Source organism: Cydia splendana, chromosome 18 (assembly GCF_910591565.1).
Source record: "Cydia splendana chromosome 18, ilCydSple1.2, whole genome shotgun sequence".
NCBI classification, from domain to species: Eukaryota; Metazoa; Arthropoda; class Insecta; order Lepidoptera; family Tortricidae; genus Cydia; species Cydia splendana.
Genome location: NC_085977.1, coordinates 11136354 through 11153128, shown reverse-complemented (window position 1 = coordinate 11153128; position 16775 = coordinate 11136354). Strand labels below are relative to the sequence as shown.

General features: G+C 38.0%; 2 protein-coding genes across 2 annotated transcripts in view; one reads left to right on the top strand and one right to left on the bottom strand.

The window, feature by feature from the left end:
- Nucleotides 1-16775, top strand: part of LOC134799113 (zinc carboxypeptidase-like) — a 243886-nt gene that overhangs the window by 164494 nt on the left and 62617 nt on the right. The window lies entirely within an intron of this gene.
- Nucleotides 7060-13286, bottom strand: LOC134799116 (zinc carboxypeptidase-like). The gene is made up of 6 exons (XM_063771514.1): nucleotides 12989-13286; nucleotides 12495-12885; nucleotides 12251-12335; nucleotides 11306-11508; nucleotides 10498-10582; nucleotides 7060-7340 (listed from the first exon to the last, which is right to left on the bottom strand). The coding sequence occupies exons 1-6, from the start codon at nucleotides 13273-13275 to the stop codon at nucleotides 7081-7083; spliced, it is 1311 nt and encodes a 436-aa protein (XP_063627584.1). The 5' UTR covers nucleotides 13276-13286; the 3' UTR covers nucleotides 7060-7080.

Genomic DNA, 16775 nt, shown 5'->3' with positions numbered 1-16775 from the left:
CAACTTCGTGTTTGGGCTCGTTTGATTCGTCTCAACAAGATCTTTGACACAAGACAGTACTCAGGGTCTGATGATGGAGCTGGAAGGTACCATTACCAATCAACCATGCAACTAAACCACATCGTGTTTAGGATCGTTTGATTCGTCTCAACAAGATCTTTGACACTAGGTGATACTCAGAGTCTGATGATGGAGCTGGAAGGTGGTCACCGGTACCAATCAACCATGCAACCAAACCACTTCGTGTTTAGGCTCGTTTTATTCGTTTCAACAAGATCTTTGACACAAGATAGTACTCAGGGTCTGATGTTGGAGCCGGATGGTGGTCACCGGTACCAATCAACCATGCAACTAAACCATTTCGTGTTTAGGCACGTTTTATTCATCTCAACAAGATCTTTGACACAAGGTAGTACTCAGGTTCTGATGATGGAGCGCGAAGGTGGCGACGGGTACCTGTCTATCATCATCAGCTCCATCATCAGACCCTGAGTAGTATCTTGTGTCAAACATCTTATTGCGACGAATCAAACGAGCCCAAACACGAAGTGGTTCAGTTACATGGTAGACTGGTACCCGTGGCCACAGTCCAGCTCCATAATCAGACCCTGAGTACTAACTTGTGTCAAAGATCTTGTTGCGACGAATCGAACGAAGCCAAACACGAAGTGGTTTAGTTGCATGGTTGATTGGTACCGGTGACCACCTTCCGGATCCATCATCAGACCCTCAGTACTACCTTGTGTCAAAGATCTTGTTGCGACAAATCAAACGAGCCCAAACACGAAGTGGTTCAGTTACATTGTAGACTGGTACCCGTGGCCACAGTCCAGCTCCATCATCAGACCCTGAGTACTAACTTGTGTCAAAGATCTTGTTGCGACGAATCGAACGAAGCCAAACACGAAGTGGTTTAGTTGCATGGTTGATTGGTACCGGTCACCACCTTCCGGATCCATCATCAGACCCTCAGTACTACCTTGTGTTAAAGATCTTGTTGCGACAAATCAAACGAGCCCAAACACGAAGTGGTTCAGTTACATGGTAGACTGGTACCCGTGGCCACCTTCCAGCTCCATCATCAGATCCTGAGTACTATCTTGTGTCCAAGGTCTTGTTGAGACGAATCAAACGAGCCTAAACACGAAGTGGTTTAGTTGCATGGTTGATTGGTACCGGTGACCACCTTCCGTCTCCAACATCAGACCCTGAGTACTATCTTGTGTCAAAGATCTTATAGAAACGAATAAAACTAGCCTAAACACGAAGTGGTTTAGTGGCATGGTTGATTGGTACCGGTGACCACCTGCCGGCTCCATCATCAGACCCTGAGTACTATCTTGTGTCAAAGATCTTGTTGAGACGAATCAAACGAGCCTAAACACGAAGTGGTTTAGTTGCATGGTTGATTGGTACCGGTGACCACCTTCCGGCTTCATCATCAGACCCTGAGTATTATCTTGTGCCAAAGATCTTGTTGAGACGAATCAAACGAGCCCAAACACGAAGTGGTTTAGTTGCATGGTTGATTGGTACCGGTGACCACCTTCCGGCTCCATCATCAGACCCTGAGTACTATCTTAAGTCAAAGATCTTGTTGTGACGTATAAAACGAGCCTAAACACGAAGTGGTTTAGTTGCATTGTTGATTGGTACTGGTGACCACCTTCCGGCTTCATCATCAGACCCTGAGTACTATCTTAAGTCAAAGATCTTGTTGAGCCGAATCAAACGAGCCCAAACACGAAGTGGTTTAGTTGCATGGTTGATTGGTACCGGTGACCACCTTCCGGCTCCATCATCAGACCCTGAGTACTATCTTGAGTCAAATAAATACATATAGAATGTCAGGTCGTTTCAAATATTTTTAATCCTGTCCGGTAGTTTATTAAACTGTACCATTATAAATTATAATACTATAAAAACAGTGCTAGGATCAAAGTCTCTCGTTGCGGTTTACACGCACACAGTATAGCGTTTTACACGGCGCCCGCCGCACACAATGATAAAAAACCTCGTCGTCGCCGTTGAAAATGTGCGGAGCCGACCGACACACGTCCTGCCTCTACAAGCTCTGCCGCGGCATTGAGCTGGCGCAGCGCGCGTCATCGGTAATATAGAGTAGTTTTCAAAAAATTGCCAAAAAATTATAGTAGAATTTCATAAACACTAATGTATACCAACAGTATAAGCAAACGTTGCAGATTGCTTGAGTATGAAAATGACTTGGATATTAAGTAGATTTTCGTAGGAATTGACACTTGTTTCGGAGAGAAAATCGAGTTCGTTTTACTTTGATTTTCTCTTTCTCAAAGGTATGTAGGAAAAATATAGTTTGATATGCCTAAAGTACAGGGTATTAGTAATACAAAATAGCCAGGTTTAGCAGAGTAAAATTCTCAACATTTCCAAATAAGAGCTCGCCATTCAGTGCTTCACGGGGTTTTTCGGAAACGACCATCAGAAAAAAAATCATTACTAATTTAATAAGTCCTTTTTCTAATATTTACAACGATATTTATAAAGATAAGAAGACGCTTTTACTGGAACAAGTACTCATTGTTTCTAATAATGAGCGCAAAGTCCTGAATTTTGTCGACTAGTATCATCAATTTTGCATTATTTCGACTTTTCTTGTAAGAGCGCTCTTAAAAAAACCTTTTACTTCATGATTACACTAATGAATACTATGTCCGATTTAATTTATCGCCCGTATTAGACTTACACACTGTATACCTAATTTATGGGGGCGAATCCTTGTATCGCGCGCATGGGTTGATAACGCTTATATCTAAGAATTTGCGAGAGCCCATAAAATACGGTAGGTACTAGACATGTGCGCCGCGCCGCCGCGCCGCCGCCGCCGACGATTTTTCCACGCCGCCGCCGCCGATAAAGTTGACCGGCGTATAATCGGCGTGGAAATTTTTGATACCTATCATGTCTTACTGCATGTTGCGTAGTGAGTAGATAGTGTCAGAGATATAATTTAAATATTCTGATGCTTTTTCGATTATTTCATTTGCCAGTGAAACAAATTAGCATCATTTTTGTTGTTGCGGTGTTAGCTGTGATGACGATTTAGCGTTAATTTAAAAAAAGATCTAGTTGTTTTATCACAGGACATAATTATTATTGATATTTGATATTTTATCACACAGCTTTTTTATAGAACGCATTTTGTTTTACATTATTATAGTCTCTTGATAGGCATGATTGTCAATTTAATCAGTGAAATTTAGTCAAGACGAACGAACGAAGAGGTCCTGAGCATGGCAGGAGAGAAGAGATGCCTGTTTGACACAGTAGCTAACAGATGGGGCAAGATGGTTGGCCACCTGATACGGCACGACAGATTCTTTTTAAACATCCTGGAGGGCAAGATTGAGGGGCAAAGACGCAGAGGAAGGCCCAGGCTCACATATCTCAGTCAAATAAAAGATAGAGTTTCTGTCGTGTCGTACGAGGGAGTTAAAAGACTGGCCCAGCAAAAAGAAGAATGGCGACTACTCCACCGACAAGAGCGTAGCTCTTAAATACTGATGATGATGATACTTAGTAATTTTATGGTGATTATCAGTTTCTTTTACTTCACAATATATATTTCACCAAATATATTTAAATCACCAAGGGTCATCATTAAGCTAACAAAGAAAACAAAGTAAACCTTAATATTTCATAAAACTTTTTTATGAAATGCAATGTATTATCTCATAAAAAGTTTCTCAAGAGACTAAATTTTCCGTCAGAGGGCTCGTTTATCAATCAAATTTTTGGGTAGTGGCTCGCAGTATGTAGGTCTGAAGAAACGCTGGTTTTTCCATTCAAGTGCTATGCGACACGGGCCATTTCTAAGACAGTGACAGTGACAGACAGTCTTTCTGTTGAGTGAATCAACCTGCCAGAGACGTTTACTTTCGAAAACAAAAACAACGACATCTTTATTCAAACATACATTTCTGATAAACTTCAGTTCAGACAAATGTATTAAGTTTGTAGTTCATCATTAGTTCGTAACAAATCTTAAATAGGTGAGGCAACAGCGGCTGGGAAAAGTCAGTATAGTCTTTTTTAACTTACGACTTAACTTATAAAGAAATCTTTTTGTGTTTAATTTGTATAACGCTTATAAAGTTATTATACTGCCTAAAATGTGGCGTTTTAAAGTGTCTTTTTTATGTTAATATTTAAACATACCATTGCTAACCGTTAGGTTGGTAAGAAATGGTTGCCAAGTGAAATTATGGGATATAATTATCGGCAATTATTGAGAAATCACTCATAATATGTTTTAGATAGCCTAGTAAATACTCACTTTCACTATTCGTGAAAACAAATTTCATTCGATAAGGACCGAAATGAGAAAGAATTAGACAGAAGAATCACAAAAACATGGTGTAAATTCTGGAGTCTAAAAGACATTCTAAAAAGCCCTATACCGATGCCACTGAAAAAAAGAGTCCTGTTTACTACCATGTCTAAGCTATGGGTGCCAAACCTGGACATACACAAATTATATTAAACAAAAAATTAGAACCTGCCAGAGAGCACAGGAACGAAGTATATTAAAAATAAAACGGTTAGACAAAATAAAAAGCTCAGAAATAAGAGAAAAAACCAAGATCGTAGATGCCCTAGAACACTGCATAAACATGAAGTGGAAATGGGCAGGACATGTAGCTAGGCTACCTTATACAAGGTGGACGAAGAGAACGACGCTCTGGAAAGGACCACCAGGCAAACGCAGACAAGGGCGACCACAGGCAAGATGGATAGAGGACATAACAAAGCACGTCTCTAGCAACTGGCACACCAAGGCTCAAGACAGAGAGAGCTGGCGCAAACTGGGAGAGGCCTTTACTCACGAGGAGGTCCGCTCATTCAAATAAAAAGTAAAGATATAAATTGTATTATGTAAATATTAAAAGTAAGTTATATGTAACCTTAGTTTGTAAACTTTAGTTAGTAATGAGTTGGAATAAAAGGCTTTTTTATTTTTTATTTTTATTTATTTATTTAGTAAATACTCAGAAGGCTTTAATGTAGAGTTTCTACAGCCACGTCCTTATGCAGTATCAAAAATTATGCCACGCCGATTGCACGCCGATCACGCCGCCGCCGCCGATCAAAAAATCATCGGACGCCGCCGCCGATGATTTTGCCATCGGCGCACATGTCTAGTAGGTACCGCATTTTATCAGAATTAAATGCAAAGATGCTGCTGCTAACAATCGGGTAAGACAGTAGGTGTGCCCGTTTTTATGCAAAGTTATTTTCACATTGGTAATGCTCCCGAGCGCTCAAATGCACCATAAATAACAGCGCTGACATTTTTATGTACTCGAGACAATAAGGTGAGTCAGTATAGGTTACGAAAATAAACGTTTTTGTTATAAACGGGTTAGTGTTGGTTGGTGACAATTGTACTTTTAAATAAACAGTTGGATCGCTTTGTGGCTCATCATGACGTTGTTGCACGGGGTATCTGTTTTCGTGATAGACACTTAATAATTATTTGCAGCAGTAAACTTTTATAATCGAGTCCCCAGTAGTTTTATCCATGGACTTACCAAGCCTCGGTTTCAATGTTCTGAAGATTCGACTATGTATATAAATAAAATATGTGCTAAATGTGTATAAATAAAAAAGTTTAAAAACTGTTATTATATCCTCGGCACGAAGGGAAACATGTAAACTTAAAATACGTGAGTGACCCGTTCATAATATATTTAAATATGTCTGTGTCTCACGGACGTTTCGTTATTAAAACTGTTATTATATTCATATGCAACAATGTAATCAATACCACTTAAATTATACTTTCAACAGATGCCATGCAATAAATCATTAATTATAAAATGAACGTTCTCCTTATTTAGCGTATTCTTAGCCGTTTAATTCTAGTTCATTGCAAAGTCGTTTCTTCACTTTGGCCAAAGTCTTAAACTATCTGTGGCATTTATTCTCCACTGTGCGGCATTCATCGCCCAGCAAAGTCGTATTTATGACGCAGTGGACGAGTTATGTCGACTGGCCCAGTAGCTATTATATGCGCATGCGATACCAACCTATTTTATCCTGGTCACGGCACCACTGCGGAACCACTTTCATTCCTTTAAAACACCTGAGCTTTATAGACGTAAGCATAAGTAATATATTCCTTTGTTTTAAATTTGAAGTATGGATTGCATACATGACAATGTCAGCTCCAGATTTTGCGGACGGTAAATGTAAATTTGTAGGGCATAAGCTCTGTTCAGCCGGTTAATAAAAATCAAAGGTGGGCGGCTGGGTGACAATTGTTCCTGCACTCCTGCGGTTTTGTCGATATAAACAAAAGGCAGCATGCAATTACATAGCTTTGCGTATTTCATTCATGACTTTGTATGTACTTTATTCGGTCCTATTTCTAGACCTATTCCGAAATCTTACACATTTAGTTAATGGGACTTATTTTATTTTTAGTTTCAAGGTCTCTGTGTTGGTTAGGACTGAAGCAAAGTAGAGCAATCGATGTCACGATATGGTTAGTATTTAGCCTAGGTATTTGTATTTTGTCGAATTTGTCAAGAATTAACATTGCAGACAGTTTCAGATAATCGTCGTCTAGGTGATATAATATCAAGTAAATGCAATTGTGTGCAACATAATGTACATAATTATATTATACATGATAAATTTAATCTTATCACTATCGGGATTATCATAAGTTGTCACGTGCGGCACTCGTGGTAATCTCTAAAGAATTTATATTCAATATAAAAACCGATGTAGGGAACCTGTTTCCATAAATGTGTAGTGTAACCTATTTTTTGTATAATGAATTTCAATAGAAAAATAAATCTACATAATTATGGAAAACCTGTTCTTTAATATAGGTACCAAGCGAAACCTTGAATTCCACTCCTACATTTTTCTAACGCGTGAGTTCCAATAACGCTTGGTTAATGGTAAAACAAACGTTTGATGTCTATTGACATTCATAAAATTGATTTCAGTAATAAGGAAAAAGTATTACATATTATTTATTATTACATACATTTGTACAGAAACACGATAATTTATTTTGACTTAGGTATTTCACAAAAAGTATGCCAGCATCGGTCCAAATATCATTACAATAGATCCCGTCAAGCCCGCTGAACTGTTCATGTACCCGAACCTCTTAGCCTGATGGATGATCTCCAGCACCGAGTCCATGGTCTCCTCATTGTTGGGCAGGATCTGGTCTGTGGGCAGGAGGAATCCGGACGCGCCACGGTCTCGGAGTTCGTAGCAGTAGACTAGGGGGACGCGGAGGTGACCTCTGACCCAGTCTACGCTACCGCCGGTTGCATGGTCTGAAAAATATTTTGTCACATTATTTGTTATTGCTGGTTTTTATAAATTTCAAATAAATGAGAAATTAAAAAGCATACCTACGGCTTCGAATCGAACTTTTGGACATAGGCTCGATGACCTTCCTGTTGTAATAAAACAAGTTACTCTATTCAATATTTATCGTTTACTGACAATTTTGTTATTATAACAACCATAGCAACATAAACTATAAGTAATATAAAAAGTTCCTAACACAGTAGAAATCCTACATATTTCCAACACTCCCACTAGGTAGGATTTTAAAATAAACATTAGCATTAAACAGTTTGGGAATACAAAGTAAATAAAACAGTTTGGGAATTAGTGACTCCCACTATCTCGTTGGTAGGTATTTACAAGACAACGTATAATAAATAGTTTCGAAAATAAGCTCCCACTGCATATCAAATAGCGTTTACCGAAATTTCATTTCCTTCTTTCATAACTTGTATCTTGCGATCAAAGATGAAAAATGGAACCAGTCTATTTTGCATTTCTGTTTTATCATTTGTTTCTTTGTTTGCTTCTCGGAAAATGTTTCGTTTGCCATAAGTATTAAGCTCGGCTTTAAATGAAGTTTCTTCACAATCAAAGAAATCATCAGTCAGATTGCAGTCCTTTCTTACAATCAGTTGGGTTTGATTTCGATCTAGGGTCTCACTAAATTTACCTTTCTCATCGGTCCACTTTTCATACGGAATTACATGTTTGCTTGAAGTTTTGTTCCGAGTACTGCAAGCTCCACTTTCCTTCGCAGATTTATCCTGATACTTTATGTTGTACCAAATGCGTTCTTTATAAACATTGGATTCGTAAGGTTCCTTTTGAATATTTTCTTTATTTTGCAGCATATTCACACACATGTTATTTAAATGATTTTTCCTGTCATGCGACGTTTTCAAATTACTGTCAGTAATGACGGTGTTGACGTTGACGGCCAGATTGCCTCTATGCACAGCTGTTTTAAAAAATAATTTATAGAGGTTGTTTGGTTGTCTTCGTGCATATGCTACCAACCTCCTATCCGAATTAAATATATTTGCGTGAAACTTTTCTTTGTGTATTATGTATCCTTTTTCAGTTAAAACGCCTTCAGAAATAATATTTTTCTTTAAGTTTGGAACATAAAGCACATTGTTAATCTCGGAATCCCACCATGTATGGTTTAGCAACTTCTTTATAAAAACAGTCCCAATTTCTTTGACACTCAGCTCGGACTTATCTCCCAGACTTACAGTTTTTATAGAACTATCAGACAATTCACTAAAGAATTCTAGCCTGCTGGTCATATGTTGAGAGGCTCCACTGTCTAGAAACCACAGATCCTCGTCTTTGGTTTGATCGCATTCATAAGACGTTTTGACTGTTAGAGCAGAGTACTCGTAAGTCATGTTCGCTCCAGAATTAGGTTTATCAAGGTTTCTTTTTCGCGAGTAACAGTCTCTAGCAATATGACCTGCTTTTTGACAGTAGTAGCAGACAGGAGCTTTCGTGTAGTCCTTTCTCTCATTGTATTCATTTTTTGTTATTGCACCTAAAGCAACAGGGTCGGCACAATCATCGCTGGCGAGACTAGCTTCTTCATCTAACAGCCTCGCGGTTAGGTTAGCTATAGTTTGCTTCGTCACGTCCATGGATAGCCACGCTTGTCTTACATTCCTATATTTTGACGGAAGACTACCAATTATCTTCGTAATAACAGCTGTGTCGCTAATTGTATCTCCAGACTCACGGATTTGCTTAGCCAATGATTCCAATTTTGCAATGTGTTGAGCTACGCCATCGTTCTCTCTCATCTTGTACTGGTAAAAACGTTCGTGCAAGGACATTTTAGTGAACTCTGATTTCTGAGCGTAGATAGAGTCAAATTTTTCAATCATCTGCCTTGCGGTCGTGCAGTTTTCGACAATGACCATTTGCTCATACGTTAACGACGACGTAATTATAAACATAGCGGCGGCATCTTGTCGCTCACTCTGCTCCGCGGCTGCAGAAGACTCCCCCGTGCCGCCGGCGCCCGTACTCGTGCCACCGGAGCCGGATACTCCATCAGCTTCTATATATTTACCAAGACCCTTAGCTTTTAACGCACACTTCAATTGAAATTTCCATTGTGGATAATTTTCAGGGCTGAATTTTTGCAACATACCACTTATAACACTTACTTCTTTATCCATTTTGCGTAAAGCCCATAACCGTTGTAATAAAACAAGTTACTCTATTCAATATTTATCGTTTACTGACAATTTTGTTATTATAACAACCATAGCAACATAAACTATAAGTAATATAAAAAGTTCCTAACACAGTAGAATTCCTACCCATTTCCAACACTTCCAACTACGATTACCGAACCAGAATACGTCTAATACTTTTCGATAATGTTCTTCGTGGGTTTAATATAATTTTAGTATTTACGATTTATGAATCAACGAAAAAAAAAGTAATATCAACGTTTAACAAGTCTCACAATACAATAGCTGGATGGTTTATTTCTAGATTTAACTATTTTCTCAATGTTAAAATAAAACTCATGTTCATTATTAATTAATGTCAAGTTAATCTTTTAACCAGGTAAATAAATAATTATTTATCCATTTGTTTTTGTAAATTTAAGTCACACTAAAACGTTGTGTTCATCTGAAATTAGGGTAAGACGTGTCCACATAACGGATAAGAGCCATTTTATTTAAAGTTGTCCCCTACACTTTTTTTTTCAAAATTGGGATTTTATATGTTATTTCTACTCAGAATCATGAGCTCTTTTGATCCTAAAAGGAGAAAAAAAGTGTCCCAAGATTTCCATACATTTTGAAAAAGCCTTGGAACACTTTTTTTCTCCTATTAGGATAGAAAGAGCTCGTGATTCTGAGTAGAAATAACATAAAAAATCCCAATTTTGAAAAAATAGTGTAGGGACAACTTTAAATAAAATGGCCCAATTTAACTAATAACATTTTAAAACCAATTCTCCTTTCTCATCTTAGTTCGTAATTCTCTTGGTTTCCCGTACAATAAATAAATAAAAATTCAATATTGACAACTAGGTCAATACCAGCAATCTCGTTAAAATTTCTTCATTACAGGAAACCCATTGCCGCGGCGCGCGAGTAAGTTCCATTTACACAACATACTCACATATAGTTTCTGCAATATTCCCCGTAACATATTGCGTTTGGTATCTAACTGACAGCGCTCCCATGGCGCGACGGCCAATGTTTACCTGAAAAGGAGATTTCTAATCAAATAGGCGTTGGATTTTAAAGTAAGTAGGAATTGTGTGGAATTCAGTAACATTAAATTAAGCTCTCAAAATGAAGTGCAACTTAATGAACACTTTATTGCACCACAAAAGAAATATTCAATAACAGATTTACAATGTAAATAAAGGTAGCAACAGGCGGTCTTATCGCTTACACACACAACAACAAGACAACAACACAACAACAACAACACACCAACTACACACAAGTAACAAGTTATAGTAACGGGCGAGGGCTCATAATCTTGGCGACAATAGTTTTCATAGTAATATGGCGATTACTCTGTAGTAGTCTATATTCCGTGTGAACAAGTCACACTTATGAAATGTTCAACACTATAGTGCATTATGCAATATCTGTTCTTTGTATCGGTGAAATTTCATACACTATAATGATTTGGGCAACCCTAAAAAGACAATTGGGCTGTGACCAAACCAGTTCTGCCCGCAATAAGATTTATTCACAGTTAGATTTAATATCACCTTATAGTTCAAGAAAGGGTTTTTAGAATGATTAGGTACGATCTAGGAAATAAGATAGTACGACACCAAAATAAAAATCGCAAAAGTGTCACGCTTTGCAAATCTTCTTACGGAACATTTAAATATTAGCTCTTTGTGATATTAAATCCCTGAAAATTAAAACATATTTGTTTTAATTTTAAGAATTTTAAGTATTATTACCAGGTCATAGTAATTATCTATATGATCAGTTGTGTTCCCGTAAGGCACCAACAACATCTGGCTGAAGGAATGGAATGACAGATACAAGTCGATCTGGTCGCCGATGGAACTGATGTAATTAGATAACGATCTCGTTTCTGGTTCAGAGAAGGGGCCCGGGCCCGCGTAGGTGTCTGTAGCAGGGTTTGCACTGGCACCAGCGACTGAAAAACGTAATATAGTAAATAAAATATATAACCGAAGTCAGTTTTCTTGGTTTTCTCATTAGTAAACATGGGTTGCGTTCTTTTTATTTTTAAATTTTTTTAGAGATAAAAAAACAGCCGGCCTAGCCAAGGTTACAATCGCTATCGCTTAGACAACGAAAAGCTTTATGTCTCTCTATCACTCTTCCATATTAGTTCGACAGTGACAGTTGCGTTTCGATCGCTACGGAGCGTAAGCGATTGGCATCTTGGCTACGCGGCCAGAGTAGGGTAATTTGCAATTTTTTTGTACCTTTGTCTAATTTTTTCTTAACATTCTCAGTTTCGAAACGAAACGAACGAAAATTAACCATACAAAAATGCAAATTTGTATAGCTAACATTCGTAACGAAACTGAGAAAATTAAGAAAACTTAATCTCATCTTTTCTTAATTTTCTCAGTTTCATTACGAATGTTAGCTATACAAATTTGCATTTTTGTATGGTTAATTTTCGTTATGAAACTGAGAATGTTAAGAAAAAATTAGACAAAGGTACAAAAAAATTGCAAATGACCCAGTAGGGAAGGTTAGATGGGGTAAAACAAACACTGGAGCAAGACAAACACTTGTAGGGAATCCTCATACTGTTTCTCTTGCCCCGAGCAAAATAAAATATGTTTGTATTACCCCACATGACCTTACTCAATAAACTATAGGCACAATTGCACCATTTAATATTTTTGCAATGTTGTAATTACCAAGCCAGTTGTTGTTCCAGTTTCTGTTCAGATCAACACCAAATTCAGAACCGAAGGGACGTCGATTTTTACGCCACATCCTAAACTGCAATTAAAAAAAAAACAATTACCTACTAGTATCACTTGCGTTGTTGCGCGCGACCTCATGTCAGGCGTGATTTTAAGTATTTAGTCGCACACGACAACGCAAGTCATGCTAAGTAATCAGAACACATCAACAATTATAGGAACAAAATAAACTTACGCTTTCATGAGTCCAAATGTAACCATCAGGATTCGTAACAGGAAATATGTACCAATCATAATCACGAGCAGCGGCCATTGTTTCGGGATCTTCTCTAGTCAGCAATTCAGAGATGATATAGCAAACTGATGAAGGTGAAATCCACTCCCTGGAATGGATACCACCTTCGACGAAGATAATTCTTTTACCGCTGCCATGAGATATCTTAATGCCCTTGATTTCTCGGCCTTCGTAGGAGCCACCTCCATTAATTTCAGTCACAATGTCCGGATATGCAGTGACTAAGTCATCAAGCCAAGCGTAGATGTCGTCTAGCGTGTAGTAGGCGTCCCAGGACATAGAGCGAACGTTGCTACGTGTGTATCGTTTGACGGTTTGTTTGTCGATGTGTCTGTGGAACAAAATGTACGGGAAGTGATCAAAAATCAGTGCAAGAGTAATCAAATTTAGGTCAAATGCACTCCTTAGTACAGGATTTTTTTGCGTCTACTTACTCTTGAACATTGCTCATAGTGATCTCAGATTTCATGTTGTTTGTCTCCAAGAAAGTAACAAGTTCATTAGTATCCGCAGGGCTCGACATGACTAAAACAAACTCCGCTGACGGCACTGGATCCGTCCAAAAATCAAATCTTATATCATTTTGAAGGTTTTCAAGTGATTTCACTTGTATTTCACTTTCCGGGAAAATTTTATATAACGTGTAGTTATCGAAGCGGAATTTTTCACATTTTACTAAAACTACACTAAGCAAAGAAATTGCTAATTTAAGAAATTTCATTATAAAATATATTGGACACTAAAAGACGTATTGTAACGTCTCAAGTGTTTTAAACAATGATGTCGTTTATCACAATTATATGTAATTATTTCCAAAGGCATCTTGATAAGCTTAAACTATGTTGTAAATAAAATTGATAAAGGTTATAATTATACCTAAGCCAAATAATACCAATAATCCCTTTTAAGTCGCGCGATTTGACGATAACCAGAGTGCATTGCGTTATCATATTTTTTTAAGTTTATTATGCGGTCTGAACTTCAATGTTAATACGGCGGTAAATCGAGTGGTATTTGTAACTCACAAATCGATCTCAATTTGATCTCATTTTGACATCATTTTCCTTGTATGATTTTCTTCCTTCTAATTTGTAGTTGACATAAAACCATTATTTGTATAACCTTTAGTAAAATATGTTAACTTGTTTAAGTATTCACCCTAAAGAAAAGTGACCCTTGAGTAAAGGAAAGCTTTACAAGAAAAATGCTTATTTACTAAAAGCCTCTGCTGAACTAGTTGCGTAGGTGGGAAACAATTCACTCAGTAGGTTGCAAAAATAGAAAACAATTATGCTGAGTGTGCCTATTTTCGCAACCTGCCCTGGCATACTTCCGTTCACGAAATACTTAAACTAAATGAAGATGATGTTAGGGAAATTAAACCCATGCGCATGTGTGGGACAGTACGGGACAAACATGCTTCTGACCCCAATTAATTGTCAGGCTTATATTTAGTTTAGGTTTAATAAGGGTATCGATACTGTTATATTTGTACTTTTATGGATATAATTAATTAATACACCATCATGACAAAACACAAGACCTTTTATTTTGCGAAATCAAACAACTAACTGAAAAACTTCTACGGGGACGTCAAATATAAATCTATTAATCTCTTGCGAAGAATCTTTTAAACCTCTAGCTTAACAGAATCGTGTAAACATATATCATGTCTCACCTCACAACGTAAACACGCTTGGACTTATTTAAAAAAAAAACGACAATTAGTTAACCTAAATTAACCCTCAACTTTAATGCAAGGAAGGGACAAATGTTTTTCTATATGATAGATATATTAATGACTTTTGTGTTACAGTTTGATAAATAAATATTTATTTAGAATAAAAGAGTTATACTCAGTCGATACTATATACTATATGTGCCTTACCTCCGCTAATCGAGTTCCAATAGGAATCTTCACGCTTAGATAATGAACAAAATTTCATTTTCCAGCAACTGTTCTCTCAGGAAACATTTGCTGCAATTTAAACCAATAAACAATTTATAGGACCGCATAGCATTGAGTGCTTTGCAGAGTTCCTGCACAGGAATTTGCATTCCACGCTCCGACGTAACAAAGTAGCGTATCTATGGGAAAAGTCAAACAAGCAGCTTCTCTCTTCTAATGGTACGATCGAAAGTATTAATTTATGACCCATTTCGTACCTAAAAAGATAAATATTATTCATCCCCCTCACTTCGAGATGCTGAGGGTAAGACCTTCCTCCGGGAGCTGGGTCGTCGCCTGTTTGAAAGAGGCCTTGACCCCCGTTCCGGGTTTTTCCTGATGCAAAGGCTGTCCAACGCAATCCAACGCGGCAACGTAGCGAGCGTGATGGGCACCTTTGCGTCGGGGGCAGCCCGGGACGGGTCTTAGTAGGTAGTTATTTCTTACATATTTAAAAGTCGACAGTGAAAGTATTTTTTCGTACCTTGTCACAGTGACAATCAATATGAAAGTCGTTAGAGACCTAATATTATTGTCACTGTGACAAGGTACGAAATGGGTCATAAATTAATACTTTCGACTGTACATACAACTGCAGAGAAACCTAACCTCTTCTCAATTCTGAGCACTTTGAGCAGTAAGAACTGCGGCTTCTAAGCAGTAGGTTCTAATCCCGATTCATAACAAAGAATCGCGGGAAAAACTGCATATTCAAACATCTACAATGAGAGTAGACCGGTAACTAGCAAAGGATATTTTTTAGACTGATGGTGATGATTAACGAATTTGAAGTCATCATTATCATCATCATCTCAGCCATAAGACGTCCACTGCTGAACATAGGCCTCCCCCTTGGACCTCCATAACGTACCGGTTGGAAGCGACCCGCATCCAGCGTCTTCCGGCGGCCTTAACAAGGTCGTCTGTCCATCTTGTGGGTGAACGTCCTACGCTGCGCTTGCTAGTCCGTGGTCTCCACTCGAGCACTTTTCGACCCCATCGGCCATCTTCTCTGCATGCAATGTGGCCTGCCCTTTCCCACTTCAGCTTGCTAATCCGGTGGGCTATGTCGGTGACTTTAGTTCGTCTACGGATCTTCCTCATTTCTGATTCGATCACGTAGAGAAACTCCGAGCATAGCCCTCTCCATAGCTCGCTGAGCGACTTTGAGTTTTGAGATGAGGCCGATAGTGAAAAACCACGTTTCGGAGCCGTAAGTCATCACTGGTAACACACATTGATTAAAGACTTTGAAGTACCTATTTATTAGAATTCTAAATGTAAAATGAAGAAAATCGTGAAAAATATCCATTTATTTATATTTGACCTATATTTGAATTAAAGGTACAGTCGCCATCAGATATATCGGACCGGCCAAGGTGCTCACAAATATCTGAACACGCCTCTATTGTCAAGGCGTTAGAGTGCGTGTTCAGATATTTTTGAGCACCTCGGCCGCTCCGATATATCTGATGGCGACTGTACATCCAGCGTATTTACGATGTTCGTTTTCCCGAGGTGCCTTGTAACTTGAGCAAACTTCATAACAAGTATTTCAATTTTGTTATGACGTCTCAACGTGTCAGAGTTGACTTGAGTTGAGGTAAGTAATCCTATACCATACTTACCTACTTATTTAAATTGAGGATTAATTCTGTTCTGTTATGTTTACATTACTACAATAATCATGGACCACCATAAGTAGACTCAGTGTAGGTACATACCTAATGTATTTATATAAACATTATTGCACAACTTATTTTTATTTATTACATGCAATTAATGTTACAACCCTCCCTCCGCAAAAATAAATACGCAAATAAATATAACAAAGCACCACCAAACGAACAATACTCGACACGTGTTTCACCTCTCTACGAGGCGGGGAAGATGCCTAATTTTAATATTCAAAATATAATACGAAACAGGGCTCTCGACATTAAACAAGTTTTATTAAACATTAATAGGTACTGGGCACAGGAAGTAGAAATTCCGCATAATGTCAAAGGTGGCGTAAAACAAACAATAAGAGACGTAATAAAACGACTCCCACGCAGTGTACCCGTGCCAACAACGCCTTAGTACTGGACTGTGGGTGGTGAGATGAGGTAGATAGTATAAGAGTATGCTTTTGAATGCAATGGGACATTTGTACAGAAAAACTGCTCGTTTTACATATACGGCTCAGTCCCTAAACCAGTGATTTGCAAACTTTTACTAACCACAGCAGAAATAATCAAAATCAGATTTAAGTAGAGCCGCAAATATTGATT

Excerpts from the sequence above, each read along its gene's own strand:
- LOC134799116 (XM_063771514.1), bottom strand. The coding sequence starts at position 13,275 with ATGAAATTTCTTAAATTAGCAATTTCTTTGCTTAGTGTAGTTTTAGTA. Across the intron at positions 12,886-12,988 it reads ACTATGAGCAATGTTCAAGA|ACACATCGACAAACAAACCG; the intron begins GTAAGTAGACGC and ends TTTGTTCCACAG. Across the intron at positions 12,336-12,494 it reads ACATTTGGACTCATGAAAGC|TTTAGGATGTGGCGTAAAAA; the intron begins GTAAGTTTATTT and ends TTTTAATTGCAG.